This window comes from Lipophrys pholis (genome assembly GCF_963383615.2).
Source record: "Lipophrys pholis genome assembly, chromosome: 10".
NCBI lineage: Eukaryota > Metazoa > Chordata > Actinopteri > Blenniiformes > Blenniidae > Lipophrys > Lipophrys pholis.
The window spans coordinates 9,724,208-9,744,179 of NC_137640.1; the positions used below are offsets into that span (position 1 = coordinate 9,724,208).

The window sequence follows — 19,972 nt, forward strand, 5'->3', positions numbered from 1 at the left end:
TGAAGTTGAAGCTAGTCCGATGGCATATAGAGGATGTGAGGCACTGTGCCTTTCGAGACACCATGCAAATCTAATCATTTCTGTAATTGGTCTATTTATTATTGTGTGAATGTTGACATTAGTGATCCAAATCTTTATGATTATTATTCTGAATTCCTCCATGCCGCACTATTTCTCCTACAATCTCTAACCGATTCTTAAAAAAAAAAGGTGTTGCTTTGTCTTTTTGTTTTTAACAGTGCAGTTCTGCTATCGGCCGCAGAGGGCGCCCGTACACGCGTCAGGGCGGAAGTCGCTTGGTGTGACAGCTTGTTTTGGTCCTCCTCCTCTCCACTCCGACCAGTGAGCTGGTCCTCCTCGCCTGTTTTCTGGTTCCAGGCTTCCACCAACACGGCTAAAGACCATGAAGAAGTTTTTCGAAGACATCAAAAAGGACATTAAATTCAAATCCGCGGGCCCTGGGAAGAAACTGACCCAGGAATCCAGGTAAAGTTTCCCTCGCCGCTGCAGCGCGAAGTCCAGCTAGCCGCGATGCTAACTGCCTGGTAAACGGTTACGACTGCTCAGCGACGAGAAGGATTATTGGCTTTCAACTCGTCTCGGTGCTGATCGGAATAAATTTGTCATTTCATCCCTGTCCTAACCGGGCAAAGTGCTGCATTTTTTTTTTCACAGCGTTATATAACAGCGGAAACTGTGGGAGGCGTCCCTCCGATGTAAACTCACCTCTCACTAATCCCTCAACAATCTTATTTCGCTAATAGTTTAAGTCAGACACTGGAGCTGTTATTGGCTCACCGACGTGTTTTTATTGCGCTCCCAAACGTGGGGGGTGTTTGGTGTGTGGCTGCAACACAGAGGTGTCATCACTCCGCGTTTCTCTCCTGATAATAAACAGTAACGCCGCGGTGGTGCAGAGCAGCTCCGGTGCCAAGCAGGACCGCCATGCTCCCAGTGAAGGAGCCCAGAGGGCTGGAGCTGCAGCCCTGGCCAGGATTGAACAGCAGCCGCGGCCCAAGGTGTACACCTCCCAGGATATTATCAGGAACCAAGGTGAGACCACCCGACAGCCCATCCTCCTCCTCCTCCTCCTCCTCCTCCTCCTCCTCCTCCTCCTCCAGTGGACCAGGATATCACACACTACCAAATACTTGTCTAACATTTTGTATCCATCTGCTTTATAATGTTGGTCATCTTTCTTTTTGGTTTGAGTCGTTTTTGCATCTCTGCTGATCCCGGGTCTGATTATGTCCATTTGTATGTCTTTTTTTAGGGTTTGCGTCCCAAATTGTATTATATTGATATAACCAGTGCAAGCCTCGTTTCCTTAATGTGTTGTTTTGACTTGACTGATTTTTCTATCTATCTATCAATCTATCTATCTATATGTGTTGTTGGACCACATGTGTCTTTCCTTGATTTTTTTGGGGATTACATTAGCGGTTTCTGTATTTTAGACTACTACTGTAAGTGATTGTTTTCATCTATGATCTGCCGAAATGTATGAGGCAGAGGCGCTATCTCTCGTGAGTAAATTGCATGGGTTTCTTTTTCCAAAGTCAAACGAGAGCTGGAGGCAGAGGCCGCGACACTGGCTGAAAAAGAAAAGGCAGGTTCAGCAGAGGTATGGGTGCACAAGGGTACTTTTTTAACATTGTTTGCTTTCCAGTTTGTTCATTCTGAAAAAACTGATAAATTATAAAAAAAATTATGTCCAGGGTTCTTCCGTACCAGTGAGAGATCTCTCCTGCCTGTCTGTGTCTGGGGTGTATTTCATCTGTCCGTTAACCGGAGCGAATTTAACAAAGAGTGAGAGGGACGTACACATCAAGGAGGCCATTTTTATGGTTTGTCTAAAGACATTTTTTTTTTCTAGTTCTGCTTGAGCCTCAGTTTGTGTGCCGTTCAACAACAATAATGTGATTTGAGTGTGACTGTTGTTGCTAATACATAATTTTTTCACCCATAGCGGTTTGAGGAGGACGCGGTGGAGGCGTCAGTAATGATGGTTCACACGTTTAACAAAGACAAGGACAAAGTGAAGGCTGCTGTTGACATCATAAGCAAGTAAGTCACTCCTTAAGAGCTTATATGGCAACGGCCTGTTCCTGGTCTACTAAACGGTTTCTCTATTATTTACTCCGGTTAGTAGTTTTAAATTAGCATTTCATTTAACTCTTGTCATGTTTGTTTTTGTCAACAGGTATGTTGAAAATATATGCAAGAACCCCTCAGAGGAGAAATACAGAAGGATTAAACTCAGCAACAAGGTGTTCCAGGTACAACCGTACGTTCTGTAAAGAAAATTATCTTCTTGAGGACAACTTTATGACATTTACCGATACATTTCAAACCTTGTCCGTTTCAGGAGAAAGTGCATTGTGTGGAGGGCAGCAGAGAGTTCCTGCAGGCTCTGGGCTTCATCAGCGTTATGCTTCCTGTAGACGGCCAAGGTAAATTAATCCTGATTTCTCTGAACAGGTCTTCTGTAACTCAGGCTTTTTGTTTTCTCCATGTATAACTCTTCACAATTGTACATTTATGCTCACGTTTCATGGAGATCAGAGGAGGAAGAGGAGTTCTTGGTGCTGCCAGAGCAAAGTCCTGACGCCTTGGAGCTGATGAAGGAGAGGAGGGATCGTCTTCAGGGAGCAGAGCCGGTCAGAGCTGAGCTGGACAGGCAACCTCAAGCTTTCAGACCCTCTTCCAACGCCCAACGCTTCGAGCTGCCGCCTGAGTTCTACAACTTGACAGCGGAGGAGCTCAAGAAGGAGCAACAACAGAAGTACGATTGCAATTTAATTGGTGATCTAAGTTGTAGAAGCTGTAAGTGTATACAAACCGGATCGACTGAAGTCCGAGTAAAAACAGGTTCATAATTTGGTGGAGGTATGCCGTCTCAAAACTGGAATAAAAGCCTAATTTTGCTGAGATTTTAGTTCAGATGAGAGTGATTTATGATTAGATTGCACAGAAAAAACTTTTTCTTATCATACAATTAGTGATGGAATAGTTAGTTTATGGTTACTATCATCAACAGTTTGTATTTGTACGCCCTTTACTGAAATACAGTAATAATACCTTCATTTATATAACCTGTCATCAGAGAGTAAAACACACGAGGGAGCTTGTTTTGACTGCTCCCCTTCAGGGGATCATGTGACACAAATCATTTGTTTGTTATAGGTTTAATGCCTTTGGCTTCACGTTACCTCAGCAAATGATCTTATTCTTTTCCAAAGAAGAATTGCAAAGTGAACAAGGAACGTCAGTATCTGGTGAACTTTTGTATTTCAAACAACATATAGGAATCTTCTCCTTCTCATCAGAGGTTTTTTAAAGAGCTCTGCAGGGACGCTGTTTCAAAAACCTGAGAAAAAGAATCGGTGGTCTTTTTTTCAGCTTTAAGAAATCCCTCAGTCTCTTCCTGTAACTCCAGACAGATTAAACCTTTTTGAGATATCTGTGGGCAAAACGACTCACCGTTCTTCTTTACAGTAAACAGAGTTCACGATGACGCCGGCTGCATGTTTGGGGTTTGTGTCGTCTGCTATTGAATAACTTCGAGGATTCCTGGTTGCATTACTTGATGTTGAAGTGGCTCTTATACAACACACAGTGCTGTATATGAATGTGCTGATAAGTAAAGAGACCTATAACCCGTTAAACACATTTAAAATCAATTCCAAATTGTAATAATTCAGCTAATCCTGGATAAGTATTGGTAGTAACTGTCTGTGTTACTCAGTAAAGTCTGGAGAGAAACAGGGACCATCTGTTGGAGGTAGAGGAGGCTGCAGTGGGCGGTATGTTGGTGTTGATTCATTACTTCTCATAGTAGTGCTGCTTGAGGAAAGATACAATCATACATTGTTATTCTGCAATATCTAATGTAAAATGGTATTTTCATTATAAATTTTAAAGTGAACCCACTAATGATAGAGAACATGTTTGTAAACATGTTTGTTGATTCCCCCTGGTGTTTGTGCTGCTTGGATATGCGGCATAAATGTCAACGTTTGTCCATGAGTGAGTGGTCCGAACAGGATTTTGTCCTTTTGTGTTTCTCAGGATTGATTTGGTGGAGAAGAACGCCATGCTGCGTACTAAAGCCATGAGGGAGCGAGAGGAGCAGAGGGAGAGGAGGAAATACAACTACACCCTGCTGAGGGTGCGACTGCCTGATGGAAACCTGCTGCAGGGTCAGTTTCTCTCTTTTGGAATAAAATCGTCCTCGTACTTTATGTGAAAGCTCGGTTTTGCTCATCCTCTTGTCCTCCAGGGACCTTCTATGCCTGGGACCGGCTGCCGGTGCTGTTCGGGTTCATGCGAGAGTCGTTGGTCGACGGCTGGCAGCCGTTTGACCTCATCGCTCCAGGGGGTCAAAAACTCCAAGAGTCCGAGGAGGTCGCTCTCGCCGAGTGCAACTTGGTGAGCTTTAACCAAAAACCTTCTGATCGGTCACTGAAGGCATCAGAATTTTTAACCATGGTCGTTGTTGCTGCGTTAGTTTTGCAATATTTTATCAATTTAAAAAAAAGAATAAGAGCATAAAATTAGTAAATTCTTTAATGGAAAGCTCTGCAGTTCTGCTTTGACCAGGCCCAGTGCTGAAGCCATCCTGCAGCCTTCTTGGAATTTGTTGTAAAAACTAAAAGCAGCTTCTGTATGTGTTTGATCCAGTCGACCTGTGAGGTCTGGATGTTTTAGAACACTGAAGATTGATAGTGCATTATATAATACCAACACCATGGACATTGTTTCACAGGAGATAGTGGATGACATTTTATTATTGCTTACGCAAGGAATTTATTACCAATAACATGGATGAAGTCCCTGAGCTCGATCGCCAGACGCCTTTAAAAGACGCATACTTTGAGTGTTGGTGAAATGGGTTTGAATCCCGATTGCAGCAGTAAGAAGCTAAATCTAAAGTTGCAATGACCTTTGTGAAAGGGAGTAATAGAATAGAACTTTAGCGTCACTCTGTCGCAATGTTAAAGCGTCCATGTTGTTTGTGTTTTGTATTATTCTACTGTTAATATGAGGCTGTGTCGTCATTTCAGGTCCCTGCAGCTCTGCTCACGTTTTCCTGGGATGCAGCAGTGCAGGCCGACATCGCCGCCGCAGGAGGAAAGAGCCCGAACCTCCTGAAACCGGAGCTGCTGGAAAAGATTAAAACCTTGAGCTGAGCACACAGACTCGGTCCCTGAACGCTCCTCCGCTGCCTCCCTCTCTCCCTTGCACTGCGTGGGGTGAAATCGCTCCCCCCAACTAGTGATAGATTAATTTTTTTACAAATTCTAACCAGTAGCAGAGGTTCAAGAGCCCTGGGGCGACTTCACCTTGATGCGTTTGTTTTTGCCGAGCATATGTCTCCCCCCTTTGTGGGAGGCGATGCCGCCGCGCCTCGGCAGGAAGTCGCAGTGCAAGAAGCACTACTTACAAGAAGGAATAACAACGCAGTTTACGCCTGTTTGTTTGTGTCGAGCCCCGAACTCTGCGGCAGCAGAACTCCGTGCTCGAGCCAATCGTTAAACCAGTCAGGTAAACTTTTCACGGCACGTTAAGACCTCGTTTAACTGTGTCGCCACGTTCCTCTTTCCTTTGGGAAAAAAAAAAACTAGGTAGTAAAAAAAACAAAAAACAACTTGTTTTTAAACCAGAGTATCTCAGCACCGACTGTAGCTCCTGAGCGTTTCACCAGACTTTTTGTGCTTTCTGTCTGGTTTCAGTGTTAAAAGGTAAACGGCGCGTGTCGTCTGACTGACGGGAGAGTCTGCTCTGACTTGACTCCACTACTATAAACATGCATAAGCTTGTGTTTTGAGTGTCCGTGTCGTCTGCTCCGCAGCGCTCCTCGGTGTTTGCTACCACATGAGCACAAGCCTGATTCAATAATCAAAAGACATTAATCTGTCTGCCGTGACACTTTAAAATGTAAAAGGATTTTGACAAGCGTTAACAACCTGATGTCTAATACCAAAATCTAGTTTCCTGTATTGGTTTCAAGCACTTTGAAGGATCACCTTAAATGTAACTAATACAAAAATCATTCAGCCACCGAGTGCCCTGACGTATGAAGTTATTCAGCATGGTCTGGGCCATACTTCTCCAATCAAAAGAATTTCAGCGTGAAGCTTAATTCACAGTGAAATTTTTTTCTCAACTTGCTCCGGCCTGCAGATGATCACAAGTTGGGTTTCTGTTGTTGAAACCAGAAGCTTGTCTTGTTGATGCCGGCTTATTTATTTATTCACAAGTTTGTCAAAGCGTTTTCCGTTTCAGCCACACCAGAAGATAAAAACCTCCCCCTCAATATTGTCTGGATAAAGTGATTCAAGTCATTAAAACATTTAGTCACCAGAACACGCCATTGAAAGGTTTTTTTTTGTTTGTTCTGCATACGAATCTCAACCAGGTGAATTGGTAAAAGCCAATGGTTTTATTTTCTTGCTTTTTTGTTTGGTTAGGACAACAACCTACCTCTCATTTATTCTATTTCATCCGAGAAGAGTTGAACACAAATTGTAGATGTTGTGTTGGTGTCACATACTAACGTTCATGTTTTTCTTTGCACATGAAAAACACAAACTAAAAGTACCCAGGTGTTATCAAGTAACGTGATGTCTCCAGAACCTGTGAGGCCAGGGAGTGGAAGCATGTGGCTTTCATCAGGTTGGTAACTTTACAGATTAGTGAGCAGTTGTGATCAGTCCAAATGTTTTGTTGCTTTTTAACTTGTCCTGTAATGAAAAACAAACAAAAAAAAATGGCTTGCACTGTCTCTCAACTTTGACGTTAATAAGCAGGATGTGTGTCGGGCTGCATGAAATTAGTTAAACATGCGATAATGTCGAGTACTGCGATCGCGATGTGACGTGGTAAATAAACACTAAAGTATATGTCTGTACTTTCAAATGTGGGTTTTTTTTTCTTCACTTTTCTTAAACCTAGACTAGAATCATGCAGTCATTAGATGTTTGTCACTTCACTTAATAATCCAAGACTCACTAGCATTCTTCAACAGCGACACAAAGAACTGCTTGACCCTCCAGTTTCAATTCATATTGGTTTAGGATCTCTTTCACAAGTCCTTTCCTGACCGTCCAGAGTTGGGTGGGGAGACATTCTCAATATTCCAGAGGCGTTCTGGTGGTTAAAGAAGCAGACATTGATAGTGGGAATTCCAGATCACGCTGGTTCAAGCCACACAAGCGAACAGGTCACTACTATACATACCTTAACCTCTGGAATTTGGCTGCATCGGAGCACCAATAGGTCTAATGCAGAAAAAAGGAATTCCCCCAAAGAGATTAATAAAGTATGATTAATGTTTTGGCTGCTCTGTGTGTCAGGTTGTCCTAAAACTGACAATTTTACTTTAGTGTCGATGACAAAGGGAGGAATTTATTGGTATAATTGGCTTCAAATACCAGCAATTCAAAAGCAAATCAAGACCTACATGAATGATTTCAGCCTTATGGTGATTTGGGGATATAATGCTGTTGAGCTGCAGGCTTTTATCAGTGTGTTTCCATCGTGGTCAGCAGCATGCGCCGTGAACTTCAGCATTAGTTTCCTGATGAGAAATACCAGTGAGTGTCCGAAGGCAGTTGGAACAATGAGCACAATATATAAGTGCAGTGCTTCTATTCATGTTTAATGAATTCTGTTCAAGTATTGTTAAAAAATACAGAAAATACATATTTATAAACCACCATGACGCTGACTAACTGTACAAGAACAGATCTAGCCACTAGTCCAAAGAGTTGTCAGAATTAGAACCTGCTGAATAAAAGTACCCACAGACCCATCAGGTGAATGTACAGAGACTTTCAGCCTCTCAGATCTCTCCTCCAATAACTGTTAATATATACATGTGAAATAGAAGACTTTCAATTTCAAGCATTCAAAATATGTAAATAATGGAATGATGATTCCTTGGATGTCAATAAAAACGAGCTTTGTTTGCCGACTCTTGTCAAGGGAGAAAAAAGAAAAAGGAATTGGGGTCGTAGTAATGTTGATTTTTAATACTGTACAGAAGCTACCTGCTGTAAGACGCCAGCACTAATGGAGGTGCTGTTTGGAAACCAGAACCAGGAAAGAGCAACTACAGATGGTGTAGTTCGATTACTCGGTGGCAAGAGTCGTAGCAGAGCTGGCTAAAGGCAGAGCAGCTGAGATGGAGGGGGTGACTTCCATTAGACGGTCTTCATTACTGGGAGGACCTGGAACACATACAGACTCGTGAGTAAAGTGAAGATCCGAGGTTCTTCAATCAATCAAGAGCTTTGAAAATCTCAAAGTCAGTAAACAATGGCCCTGATGGATTTCAGCTGCTGCACACATGCCTCTCGACTGCTTTCAGAATTACAAAAACTTTGAGGTCGATAATTTTTCACCACATTGTTAAGTGTTAAGTGTACCCGCTCAGTGTTTCACAGTGACGTCGCCATCTTAACAGGCCAGTTGGTATTGATATGAGCTAATGGCTAACATGCTAGTGATGCTAACTCGGTTCAGCAAACAAACGTGGCGTTGGCGAAGGTTTGCGCTCTACCGAGAGGCCATCCCTAGTCTTAGAAAGGTTTTCAGCTCAAATCATATTTTTAGAAAGACGAGATTTACATTTTCTAAAACATTACCAAGTAATATATTTGGGCCAATACAGTACGAGAGTCCAGAATCGTACTCAGATTTGCTGCCTCGGCTCTGCAGCAGCCTCCGCCTGAACCCAAACACTCACATTCATCAAGCTGCAGCGTGACGTTGATCCCAAACTGTTTAACGTGCAGTCAAATTAATATTAAACCTGTTTTTAGACAAACGTTAACATGTTGTTAACTTCGTCCAGTCCTACAGAAAATCCCATCAATCTAAATTTGTACATGAAAAGGAATCTGCTTCCTAAATCCGGTTGTGTTTACATATTTTATTTGATATTCTGGATTGTTTTGAAAGTCTTATAATCACCTAATTTCTTTTCCACGTGCTGCACTCAGAACCAGTTTTTTTATTCCTTTGTGACAATTTCTGTTAAAATGGTTAGAAATGCCAAATCAAATAAATATTTGCAGATTTTGTCTGTGGTTGTGTCCCTCTTCTAAATTCTTATGAAGGAAGTTATGCAACCATTACCAGTTAAGATAAAGCACTGTGTTTCTCCTCCCTTGATAACTCACCAGTTTGTGCGGAGATAATGACGCAGTCTTCCTCATCGTCTTCCTCGGTATCGGCTTGAAAACCCTCGGCCTCCAATCCTACCTTCTGACAAGACGGGGTCAAACGTCAGTTGAAGAACTGTGCATCTCCACACCATGTGCAAAGAAAGTCTGAGATTACCTCCTCTGTGTCAGAACACCTCTTCATAAACTTTTTGATGGACATGCAGCCGGTGCTTTTCCTCTTGCTGGTGGACGAGGGCGTGGTGGAGGACGTCTGTGGTGTCGTGGGGGAGTTTCCCTGAGAGCCGGTGGCTGCCTGCGGCTCCTCGCGGGACTCCTCTCGGGCCCCCGTGAGGCGGTAGCTCCACTGGCAGGGCACGGGGAGAGCCTCGTGGCCGAAACGGGCCAGGACCTCGGCGTGCACGTACCAGCAGCAGCGTCTGTAGGAGGAGCGCTTCTCGTATACGGCGTTGTCCTTGATCAGACGTCTGATCAGGATTCTGATCAAGGAAAGACGGGTAATGATTACCATCTTGAAAATGTTTCGACTGGTGTTAAAAGTTGAACATAAATTTGTTTCTTCACCTGGTGGGAACGTTTTCTGCTGAGCTCGGAGGGCTGGACAGATCCGAGGGTGGCGGCGAGGAGCAGGCCTGCTGGCGGCAAAACTCCTGAAACTCACTGATGATCAATTTACAGCTGTTGATGTTACCATGCAGGAGGGGCAGCAGCTGACCAAGTACTGTAAAATAAACAAACAAACAAACAAACAAATCCAGAGCTTCGTTTTAGTACTGGTCATACACATTTCAAGTAATTCATTCCAACTGTGGAACCAAAATGTTTGCACCGCAATTCCTTTAACCAAAAACCACAGAACAATATTTCAGAGGGCTGCTGGAAAGTTTTTGTGGGAGATTTAAGGTAAAAAGAAAGAAGTGAAATGTAGAGATACTTTACCACAAAGAAAACACTCATGAAGCATTTGCTGATTTTGCTGTTTGATTATGACAATAGTAATTTAGTTAGTCTGCTGACTTCAAAAGTCTAACACAGAATGCAGATATTAAGATGAATAAAGTGATCGAAGAAATTACTTTATTAGCCAGTGTAATGTTGATCGTGATACCACAATACCGTAGTGGAAGCTCCATAAACCATGGCAGACAGGTCATTCACCAAAATGACCTTCATTTTCCACCATTTTTTCATGCTACTGAACAAAAAGGCTAATTGTTCAGGAAGAGCACGCAGCACTACATCGCATAAAGAAACATAAACTACATAATAACAGGGCGTTATTCCAATTTGATGCCATCCTCAAGAAAGATATCCACCCAGTAGACACATTAACAAGATGGGGGAGTTGAAGCAGTTTATAAAATAGAAATAATTAAATTTCTCTAGATTTTGTGCAGATTTGATGGACAGCTATAAGAGGAGATTGGTTGATGTTTAATCACTCAATTTGAGGCCCAATATTTCAGCAGCACTTTGAAATATGTCTGTTTTTAATAAAGAGATAAAATATGACAAAACTGTGTGGTAATAAATGGAACACATTTGTTAACATGAGCACATGAAAATTCAGTATAATCAAATTATCCATGTAAATACAAAGTTATAATGAACAATATTTGGAAAACTCTTCTTTGAGTTGTACTAAATTGTGTATTAATTGGCTTCAATTGTTACTTGCAAGTTCTTGTCGTACTGTACTTTAGTAAGACAACGCTATACAATACAGTTTAAATGCTCAACATGAAGAAGAAGTATTTTCAGGAGACGTATTCACACTTACACTGGGTTTCTTTCTGAGTCTTTTCGGACAGCTCCTCTGGGCTTGGACTGGTGTCGGCCTTGGGTAAAGGCTCTACCAGGCACATAGCATAGGGCTGAAACGGTTCCAAACTCGACCCGTCACCCTCCCAAATGCAGCCCCTCACCACCGGCTCCAGCACCTTCATCTTCTTCTTGTTGGACATCAGCTCGTCCCACTCCCTCGCTTTCAGCGTCTGTCGCAGTTTCTGCTTTTCCAGGTCGCCGCCCTCCTAGCAGGTTGTAAACACTTTAACACACTGAACCGCATGTTGGCACCCTACAGAGGACAGGCAGTAATGGAACCGTCTACATACCTCTTCCTCAGGCGCTCCCTCATCTTCTGAGAGGTAGCCATGAGGAACAAAGAAGCCATCGTCATCGTCATCATCTTCGCCTCCTTCCTCTTCATCTTCCTGAAAGCAAAACAGGTTTTTTTCCCGCTCATTTATCTTCCTCGTTTACTTTTTGCTGTGTGGCTGAGCCCGACTGTCTTCACACTGTTGCTCCTCCAAGTTCAAGATTCTCCTTGAGGACTTCATGTTGTCTCAATACTTTTCATGTCATTATAGTTCGACCTCCAAATTTAAGATGCTGCGCCATTACAAATGATGAAGCGAGTACAGTTTTACTTCCTGTTCACTCTTGTGTGTGCACGTAAACTTCCCCACCCCACCACCAGGTTTAAGGTCCAAGACTGAGAACAAGCTGAATCGCACTATATGGGACTGTATTTTGAAAATCGAGTTGTGAAATCCACCACTTAAAAGAATGTTATGCAACGTTAAATATAACAATCGAAAATGTCACAACCACATTTCCAGAAAACCATGGATCAAACAAACGAAGAATCTTAGAGGGAAAACAAGGTTGGATTCAGTGTGGACGGGTTTTCACTGCTTTTCATGCCGACTCATCTGTAATTTGATGTGGAGGGAAGGCAGCAAATGTGATGTTGAAAAAGTACAAGAGTGAAACTTTCACTGAGACGTATACTCCCAAACTGGCCCATACATGCCACTCTGCTTTTATTCATAATTTTCCCTTTCATTCTCTTCATAAGAGTGCAGCGCTTTAAGCTGAACACAGTGACCGTGCGTCTTCAGGCCCATAAACAAAACTGCAAAACATTTCATTGTCATCTCTGCGTGAAACTCACCCCTTCACTGTGAGACAGGGACTCTCCTGGTTCCTCCTCCTCCCATTCATCATCACTATCGACCTCATAGTCAAGCAAGTCCTGTGGTGGCAAGAAAAACCCAAAAGCGACAAGTGTCAAAGCCAAACATCCTATTGTGTTGAATGACGAGATCATATTGAATTAATGCATAAACGTTTAAGTGAAAAAAAAAATTAAAGACATAAACATTAGTATACCATATCAAACAACTGTGTAGAATTGGGATATTTTCCCGTTTAGATATATTTGGGTGAAGACGTTCACCCTTATAAAACTGTTGTACCTTGTCCTGCCTGAAGGGGCAGCGAGGTGAGATGTGGGCGCTCTTTTTACTACACGTGCCCCAGTACGCTGGGCGGTGGTTCTTATGGAATTGAAGCAGCTTCATTGGTCCGTGGCGTTCACGGTCTGGTGCACCATCTGGTTTTGGGCCTTCCATGGCTATGCAATCGCTACAAAAACAATGGAAAGTGAAGAGAAAGAATCAATGTCAAAAAGTCACATCTCTGCATGAACAACAGGCCTAATTTGATCTTTAAAGCCAACAATGCTCCAGTTCATTGAGGAGGCATCATTAGGGGTTATTCAAGTGATTGAGACGATGGGATTTTCTTGTTGTGATATACCCATCACTGTTTTGGCTTTGAGTTCAATAAATTGTTTGAGATGAGGAAATCACTATTGCATGCTTCTACTTAAAAGCCCATTTTCACGATATATCATCACCGTAGCATGAACCCTTCACATTTTCCATCATTTTTACCCAAATATAACTTTTTGCGAGTCGTGTTTTGTGGCAAGACAATACAAGAAAATACCAGATATTGTCCTACATTGACAATTTATTATTTTTTTAAATAATTTAATATTTTATGAATAACAGCAAATAAAAATAAAATGTTATCGTTATTTATTCAACTTATTGCTCCTACAACAGAACTTTGACAATATTCACACACACAATGACGCTCCTTGCTGTTAATGAGTGTGTCAGTCACACTTTAATCACGGGTAACATGCTGCATTGCTGGAGTGTGAGCCCCGAAAGTCTTCAGCATGTAGCACGGCTCAGAGTTACATGCCAAGTAGGACAATTAATGAGCGACATCAGATCAACTCTGCAGGTCCAAATGTCACTGGCAATTACGTTGCTAGTGTTGTACAAACAGTGTCCTGTTGATGTTTTGGCAGAATAAAATTTACAGTCTTACGTTTGTCATTGTTCTTAATATTACAGAACTCCAAACCGCGGACCTTGCTCTTGCTCTCAACGGTGTTGACGCATGTCATGTAGCACTCGACTGGTTGTATTGGGGATCTTTTTCCGTGCATCGGACCCGATAGCCGGTACTGGTATTGGTGCATCCCTACTGTGCAGGGTCAGAGGCTGCCTCTGTTGCCAATCCCAGCCAACTATGGATTATTAAACTCAAGCCCTCCCCATTCTCTTCAGAGATTGTTCTTAGCGACTTGCTGCCACGTTTGAGTTATAAACACATCATCATCATCTTGACTTCATCTGTAAAAGTTACTGCTGACATCAAATGCGGCAACATTTCTCCCTCGCAACAAACATTGACTTAAGAAAATAAAGGTTGTACACATCTTTGAATTTAGCGGATGTACTTTTTACAAAATGCTCCAACCTTCCTGGTTATTGGTGTTATAAATTTAATCAGAATGGTCATAAATTAGTTTCAATAACTTGAACTTTAGTGAAAGTCTACGATAACATGGAGCAACCGTAAAGAGAAACAGGTGCCTCACCTGCGTGACTCTGTCTGCCTGGGTTTGGTCGGACCCGACCGCCTGGGTTTTTTGCCGATCCATTCTTTCAGGCCGTCTAGATGATCAGCAGGTTCCAACAAAAATTGGTCCAGTTCCTCAAGAACAGATTCCTCACACTGAACCCGAGTTAAAGGAGCCAGCGACATGTTTTCCTTTATCTCAAATGGAGCAAACTTCCCACAGGCAGCTGCGAGTTTCTGAAACGAAGGCATTAAATAAGTTGAAGTGATGATATCAATTCTAAAACTGTATTTTGCTTCTTGCTCATCAAGACCAGAAATTAAATCCAGCATTTAGTTAAAAAAAACACAGGGATTGAATTTAACCAAAAAGAAAATGTTATAAAGTTTAATCTCTACAAACCTTTGGAACCTGTTGTGTTTTGGGTTTCTTTAGAAATCTTGTAATTTCTGCTTTCTCTGCTTTGAGGCGCTGTGAACAGAATCGATGTTAGTGAACAGATTACTCTATAAAATTGTGTATTTCCAAGTGTATAGCAATATGTATGTGATCTATACGAAGATACTGAGGTGAACTTACATCCTTCTCTTCTTTCAAACGTTTCTCCTCTTCCTTCATGCGCTTCTCTTCCTCCTTCTTGCGTTTTTCCTCCAGCTTGGCCCTGAGTATAATCAAAGTTAAAATATTAAGACACAACCTCAACCACCACCGACTCACAGCACAGGTTACGATCTCAGATTACTCACTCTATCTTGGATTTCCGCAGCTCTTCTTTTGCCTTTAACCTCTCAGCTTTTTCTTTCTCCTCCTTCTCTTTTTTCTCTCTCTTCTCAAGCTCATCTTTTTCTTTTTTGTCACGCTTTTCCTTTTCTCGATCCTCCTTCAGTTTGCGCGCCTCTTCTTTCTTTTTCTCTTTTACAGCCTTGGCCTCTTCCCTCTGCCGTTCTTTCTCCTGCTGCAGCTGAAGCCTTTCCTGTTCCTTTAAATTCAACATTAAAAAAAAAAAAGAGTTAATTTTCAGATTTGGATGAGAAATACGACACATGGCAATCTAGATTTTGTTTCAGTAACTTTTAAACTCGCACTGTTTGCTGGAAATTCTCACCTTTACCAAGTTTCTTTTAATTTTTTGATCTGATGGCCTCTTGGGGGTAGTCCTTGGTTCCTGTGAAAGAAAGAACAAAAGAAAAATGATGACATCAGCCTTATAATATTTAGACAGTCTGATTGTAATTATATTTACAATACCATAAAACAACTCCATGCCAATAGGGGTTTCAAATAATAATTTCAACCAGAGGTACCTGGGATCTTTATTTAGGTTCCTGTGCCTATTGCTGCCTATGTTTCCACTGTGGTCTTGTGTTTTTGTCCAGATAAGAAATGAATGTAAACGTATTTCAATCCAGAGACGACGGCAAAGACCAAAGTCACACATCAATGTTGCAACTACAGCAATAACTAGACATGGAAGTTCAACTAGTGTTCCTCATTGCAATGCTATGGCTCAGTTTATCTTCCAAGGACAGGGTTGTAGGTTTGATCCACCACATGAAGACAGTAAACCCTGAAATGCTCAGAAAGTTGAGGATGCAAGGTCAGCGTCAATGGCCGTAGATGCCATTAGGATGAATGTATGCAACAGTGTAAAGCGCATTAAAACTGCTGAAGGAATAAATATGTGATATGTAATTTAAAAAAAAGGTCCAATGTAAAACCGTTTTAGTGAGACGACACTGAAAAATAAATGAGCCCTCAAAGCAAAATGGCTCCATAGTGCCAGAAATGCTCAGGTCCGCCACGATGACAAGAGATTAAGACGACAGTCCGCAAATGATGCAACACTGCAAAGTGGCTTTTTGTGTATAAAATATGGCAGGTGAAATTCCTGCTCACGTAGATTTAGAATTGCAGACCCCGCCTCCAAAATTTCAGAACATTCAACAAGGACAAAACCCAATAACTATTATGAGGGAGTGGTTAAAATCAACAATGACATGAGTGAAATTAGAAAATGTTTATTTGATATCACAGCAGTCAAAATGCAGCTTATGAATGAAGAAATTAATCATTTAAAATATTCCACAATCCACAGCTGGTGACCGATGTGAAATGAATTAGGTATCCCTTAGAAAAGGACAGATATTGTGCAGCCCTGGATAAGTTAAAAAAAAAAAAAAAAAAAGAGAGAAAATGTTAGTAATGGCTGCTGTACATACTGTAGGAGTAGACGTGGCAGAATCGTCAATCTTGTTCTCTTTTATTTCCTCTTCTTTATTTTTCTTGCTTGCAGATTTGGAATTTCCCTCCCGACGTTCCTTCTCCGGCTGCAACTGGAGCCTCTCCCCGTGTCCCTTTAAAAGTGTACGATAAACACAACATGACAAACTAGAATGTTTTCAATCATATTTTAAATTCACAAGGATAAAGATTTGTGCTTGTTATCATTTCTAAAACAGTGTTACCAGTAAATCCTTCTGAATCAAAAAAAACCTAAATCATTATAATCCAGAACCTTGTGTTAAAATTAAGTTATACTATATATGCATCACAATCTCCAATTGGCTACTGACTCAAATCGATCAGGTAAGCTCTGTTACTGTATGGTAGTTAATGCACAGCACTGGGTTGGCTTAATTACTTGGTAATTACTAATGTACATACTGCAGGTGTAGAAGGGCATGAAAGGTCATCAATCTTGGGGGAGCGTTTAGATATGGAGCGGGGTGATGTATCTGACAGCATGGACAAGGTTTTCAGGCTAGAGGCGTTTTGGGGTTTGCTTTGCTCCTCCGGCTCGCTCGCCAAATCCTGTGTTGTGTTGAGCTCCGAGACAGATGCTGTGGAATCTTTTTCATCCACCTTTTCTACTTCGTCATCAATTACGTCGCTGCCTAAAGAATCTAAAGTGGACGTCTCAGGAGTGCTATCAACGCTGCTGGATTTGGCTCTTTTGTCCTTGTGGGGATGCTTGTCTTTTGTTGGAAGGCAGGGGGAGACAGCAACAGCGCTCTTTACAGGAGATGAAGTGTTATCACCAGTAAGATCAATAATAATGCTTTTATTTGAGGATGCAGGTTGCCTACAGCTCAGGAAGTTATCAAGGGGTCCACGACCATTAATCAACGGGGGTCCACTGCGGACAGTAGAAGGCGAGGTCTCGCTGTCCAGGTCTGTAACTTCAAGTTCAGGGCAAGCGTGAGCACAGGGCCGCTTAGCAAGCTGGTTGCCTTTAGGTTCAGGATTTAGGCGCTTGAATGGGAGTCGAGCTGAAGAGGAAAGAAAAAAAAAAAAGGGATCACAAGAGGCCGTTCTACTGCAAACCATGTTTGATAGTTGACAATTGTATTGTTGTTTTCACCTTGAACAAATTTCTTGCTGGCATTTTTGCTTGATTTGCAGGCCATTCCTGGGGGGGGAGAAAGTGTAAAAATTATTTCAAATCAACCATGTAGGCCAAAGATTTATCAACGAAAACCTCAGTGCATCAACAATTAGCTGGCTCCTCTGAATATTATACAATGACAGGTTCGGCAGCTGTGGAGTTTGTCAATGATGTGAAGAAATACATAATGATGATCACAAGGTTAAAATACTTCACTTCAGTGCAGTGATGGTGGAAACGTTAAAGCCACTCGGCCTCTTTTTATTGTTCGTAGTCCGCATGCAGGAGCTCAACATCTGTCCACTACTTTAAACAACCTCATGCCAGTGGACAGCCAACACACACAGACACAGAGACACAGACTGTCAGGTCCTTGAAACCGACCGAAGAGCTGGTCAAAATGTGCTGCAGTGAAAGTCGCACCGCTTCTGATGGTCGTGTTAAGAGTTTGCTCTCCCGCCAACCCGGTGCCTGGGTCGGTCAGTGTGGGCTGCAGGCCCGGTGGAGTCCGCGGTGCAGACACCTTTTACAGGGGGGTGTCATTTCAAATGTCGCCCATGACCCATCAACTCAGAAACTTTTAAACGACTGCACAGGGCTGGTTTAGCGGTTGTACAACAGCGGCGGCACCTGCGCACGTATGAATAATCCTGACTAACGGATCAGCGGTGGAGACAGCTTTATTATTTAGTACTGACTGTGAGGCTAACGCCACTAGCACGAGCGCTAATCCAGCAGCACTAGCTGCTAGCCCCAGACCGGTGGCTAAGTACGAGGAAACTTCTTTTACACAATAAAGTTGCAAAATCAGAGCAAATTCTTTTTTTTTTTTTAACGTCGCGGCATCTTTTCGTTAATCTTTATGGCTGTCAGCGATGTAAGACGTAAAACTTTGACGGGAGTTGTTTATTTCCTGGCGTCGGCTTCACGTGAAGGAAGCAAGTTAACTAAATATATCGGACTTTGATATTGTAAGTCAGCAGCAGGCCGAGCCGGTAGCATGGGTCTGCGTCTAAATAGTGGCAGTAACATGTTGACAAATACAGATTTATTAAAAAACAAAACAAACAAAAAAAAAAAACTGGTGTTTACAAGTGATTTGTAACAAGATACTTGATTAACCTGTGATGTTACTCAGGTAATTTCAAACACAAAAATCTAGTTTTCGGGGTGGCTTTTATCAGGTTGACTTAAGAATAACCCAGATATAGCGCGCTACACAAGCCGTTGTCCTCACCTTTTCTGCGGGGAGTCGACGCTGCCAAGGTCCCGTCAATCGCTTCGCTGTCGACCGCAGACATAATAGCCAACCCCGCAAACTGCGACGTATTCCTGCTGAAGTTCAACCGCACGGTGAACAATATCCTCCTGTAACGAGCGGCTACTGTACTGCTGTCCAAACTGCATGAACTGAAGGCTTCATTCACGCCACCATAGCGCAGACACGTCCTCCAGTGGCTCCGACTTGCCCCCCTACTTTCACCCCGCTGCCTGCCTCGCGCTCCTCGGTCGGAATTGGCGGGAGTCTCTTATTTCCTCCATCGTCCGTCTCTGATTGGCCACAGCCAGGAAGCCGGCTGCCCGGGGTACGTTTGTTTTCTCATAGCGTGCCGCGCGTTTAAGGTCTCGCTGACGTAAAAGTGATATACATCAGTATTTAATGGAAGATGCTGTGTGTTTTTAAGACGTATCTTGGTAAACTGATGGTCTGCGATCTTTAGTCACCGAGCAGAACGATTTTAAACATGTAATAGTCATCCCTTAAAACAGTCACCGCCACTGTAAGGGACACTGCTCACTGCGAATGGTAGAAAAACAAATGTATCGCTCGCCCCCCGTGGCTCCTGTTTCCGGCTCTTTGATTGGCCGCGGGGTTTGACTTATAAAAGTCAGATTTACCGAAGTGTTTTTACAGGAAGGAGGTAGTAACACTTACATAAAGAAACGTAAATAAATATAACCAGTATACATGTACTGCTTCATTCGATATGTATAGGACTGGAATGGGCTTCTACTGAATATTTAATTGGGGTGGGGAGGTGGAGGGAGGCACTGGTATAAATTATTAATTCATATATTTCACACTTGTACTACGAGTTATTTAAAAACGATCCAAATTTGACCTTAAGACCTGATAAATTAGGTTCTACAATTGGGGACACATCTTTTAATATGAATTTAAGACCATAGAACTATAAGATTGGAAGACAGGGAAGGTGTGGGGGTGGTAAACCTCTGGGGACTTGATTGAATTTTTCTGTTTTTAATATCTTAATAATAGTGTATTTATTTATTAATTTATTCAGAAATATTCCTAGTTGATGTTTATGCCTGGTACTCCTGGCCCAGTGTTGTTAGTGTGGAACCATCATCTTTTCCCTTTTCGTCTGTGTTGGTCAGGTAATATTTGCCACTGGAGCTTTGGCGAATTGGTTTTGGATGATAGAAATGGGACTTTTTGTATTTAACTTACTTTCTTACTTTCTTGTAACTGCAATATCCATTTTCTGCACTACTTTATCCAGCTTAGGATTGTTGGGCCCTGAAGCCGATCCCAGCTGACTATGGGTGAAGGCCAGGCACAGACTGGACAGGTGGCCGATCAATTACAGGGCAAACACAAACAGACAGGGAATTACATATGCACACATTCACTCTGAGTGGTAATTT

The 19,972-nt window shown here is 42.3% G+C and overlaps 2 protein-coding genes across 3 annotated transcripts; one reads left to right on the forward strand and one right to left on the reverse strand.

Moving 5' to 3' along the window:
- The first annotated feature begins 239 nt into the window (after nucleotides 1-239).
- On the forward strand, nucleotides 240-6,905 carry ubxn6 (UBX domain protein 6). Its single transcript, XM_080474299.1, has 11 exons — nucleotides 240-486; nucleotides 899-1,053; nucleotides 1,560-1,624; nucleotides 1,719-1,847; nucleotides 1,970-2,067; nucleotides 2,204-2,279; nucleotides 2,369-2,453; nucleotides 2,566-2,785; nucleotides 4,072-4,202; nucleotides 4,283-4,431; nucleotides 5,067-6,905. Exons 1-11 carry the CDS (start codon nucleotides 404-406, stop codon nucleotides 5,190-5,192), a joined length of 1,317 nt encoding a protein of 438 aa, XP_080330425.1. The 5' UTR covers nucleotides 240-403; the 3' UTR covers nucleotides 5,193-6,905.
- A 735-nt stretch (nucleotides 6,906-7,640) lies between these two features.
- chaf1a (chromatin assembly factor 1, subunit A (p150)) lies at nucleotides 7,641-18,803 on the reverse strand. Of its 2 annotated transcripts, none has more exons than XM_080474296.1 (17): nucleotides 18,540-18,765; nucleotides 17,279-17,326; nucleotides 16,582-17,186; nucleotides 16,137-16,271; nucleotides 15,023-15,082; nucleotides 14,664-14,896; nucleotides 14,497-14,578; nucleotides 14,320-14,388; nucleotides 13,936-14,153; nucleotides 12,452-12,620; nucleotides 12,148-12,228; nucleotides 11,306-11,404; nucleotides 10,972-11,221; nucleotides 9,756-9,912; nucleotides 9,349-9,670; nucleotides 9,189-9,273; nucleotides 7,641-8,234 (listed from the first exon to the last, which is right to left on the reverse strand). In XM_080474296.1, the coding sequence occupies exons 1-17, from the start codon at nucleotides 18,601-18,603 to the stop codon at nucleotides 8,137-8,139; spliced, it is 2,775 nt and encodes a 924-aa protein (XP_080330422.1). In that variant the 5' UTR covers nucleotides 18,604-18,765; the 3' UTR covers nucleotides 7,641-8,136. The 2 variants fall into 2 exon arrangements, with proteins under 2 accessions (XP_080330422.1, XP_080330421.1); XM_080474295.1 differs by having other exon boundaries at nucleotides 7,644-8,234; nucleotides 9,189-9,270; nucleotides 18,540-18,803.
- Nucleotides 18,804-19,972: the final 1,169 nt, after the last annotated feature.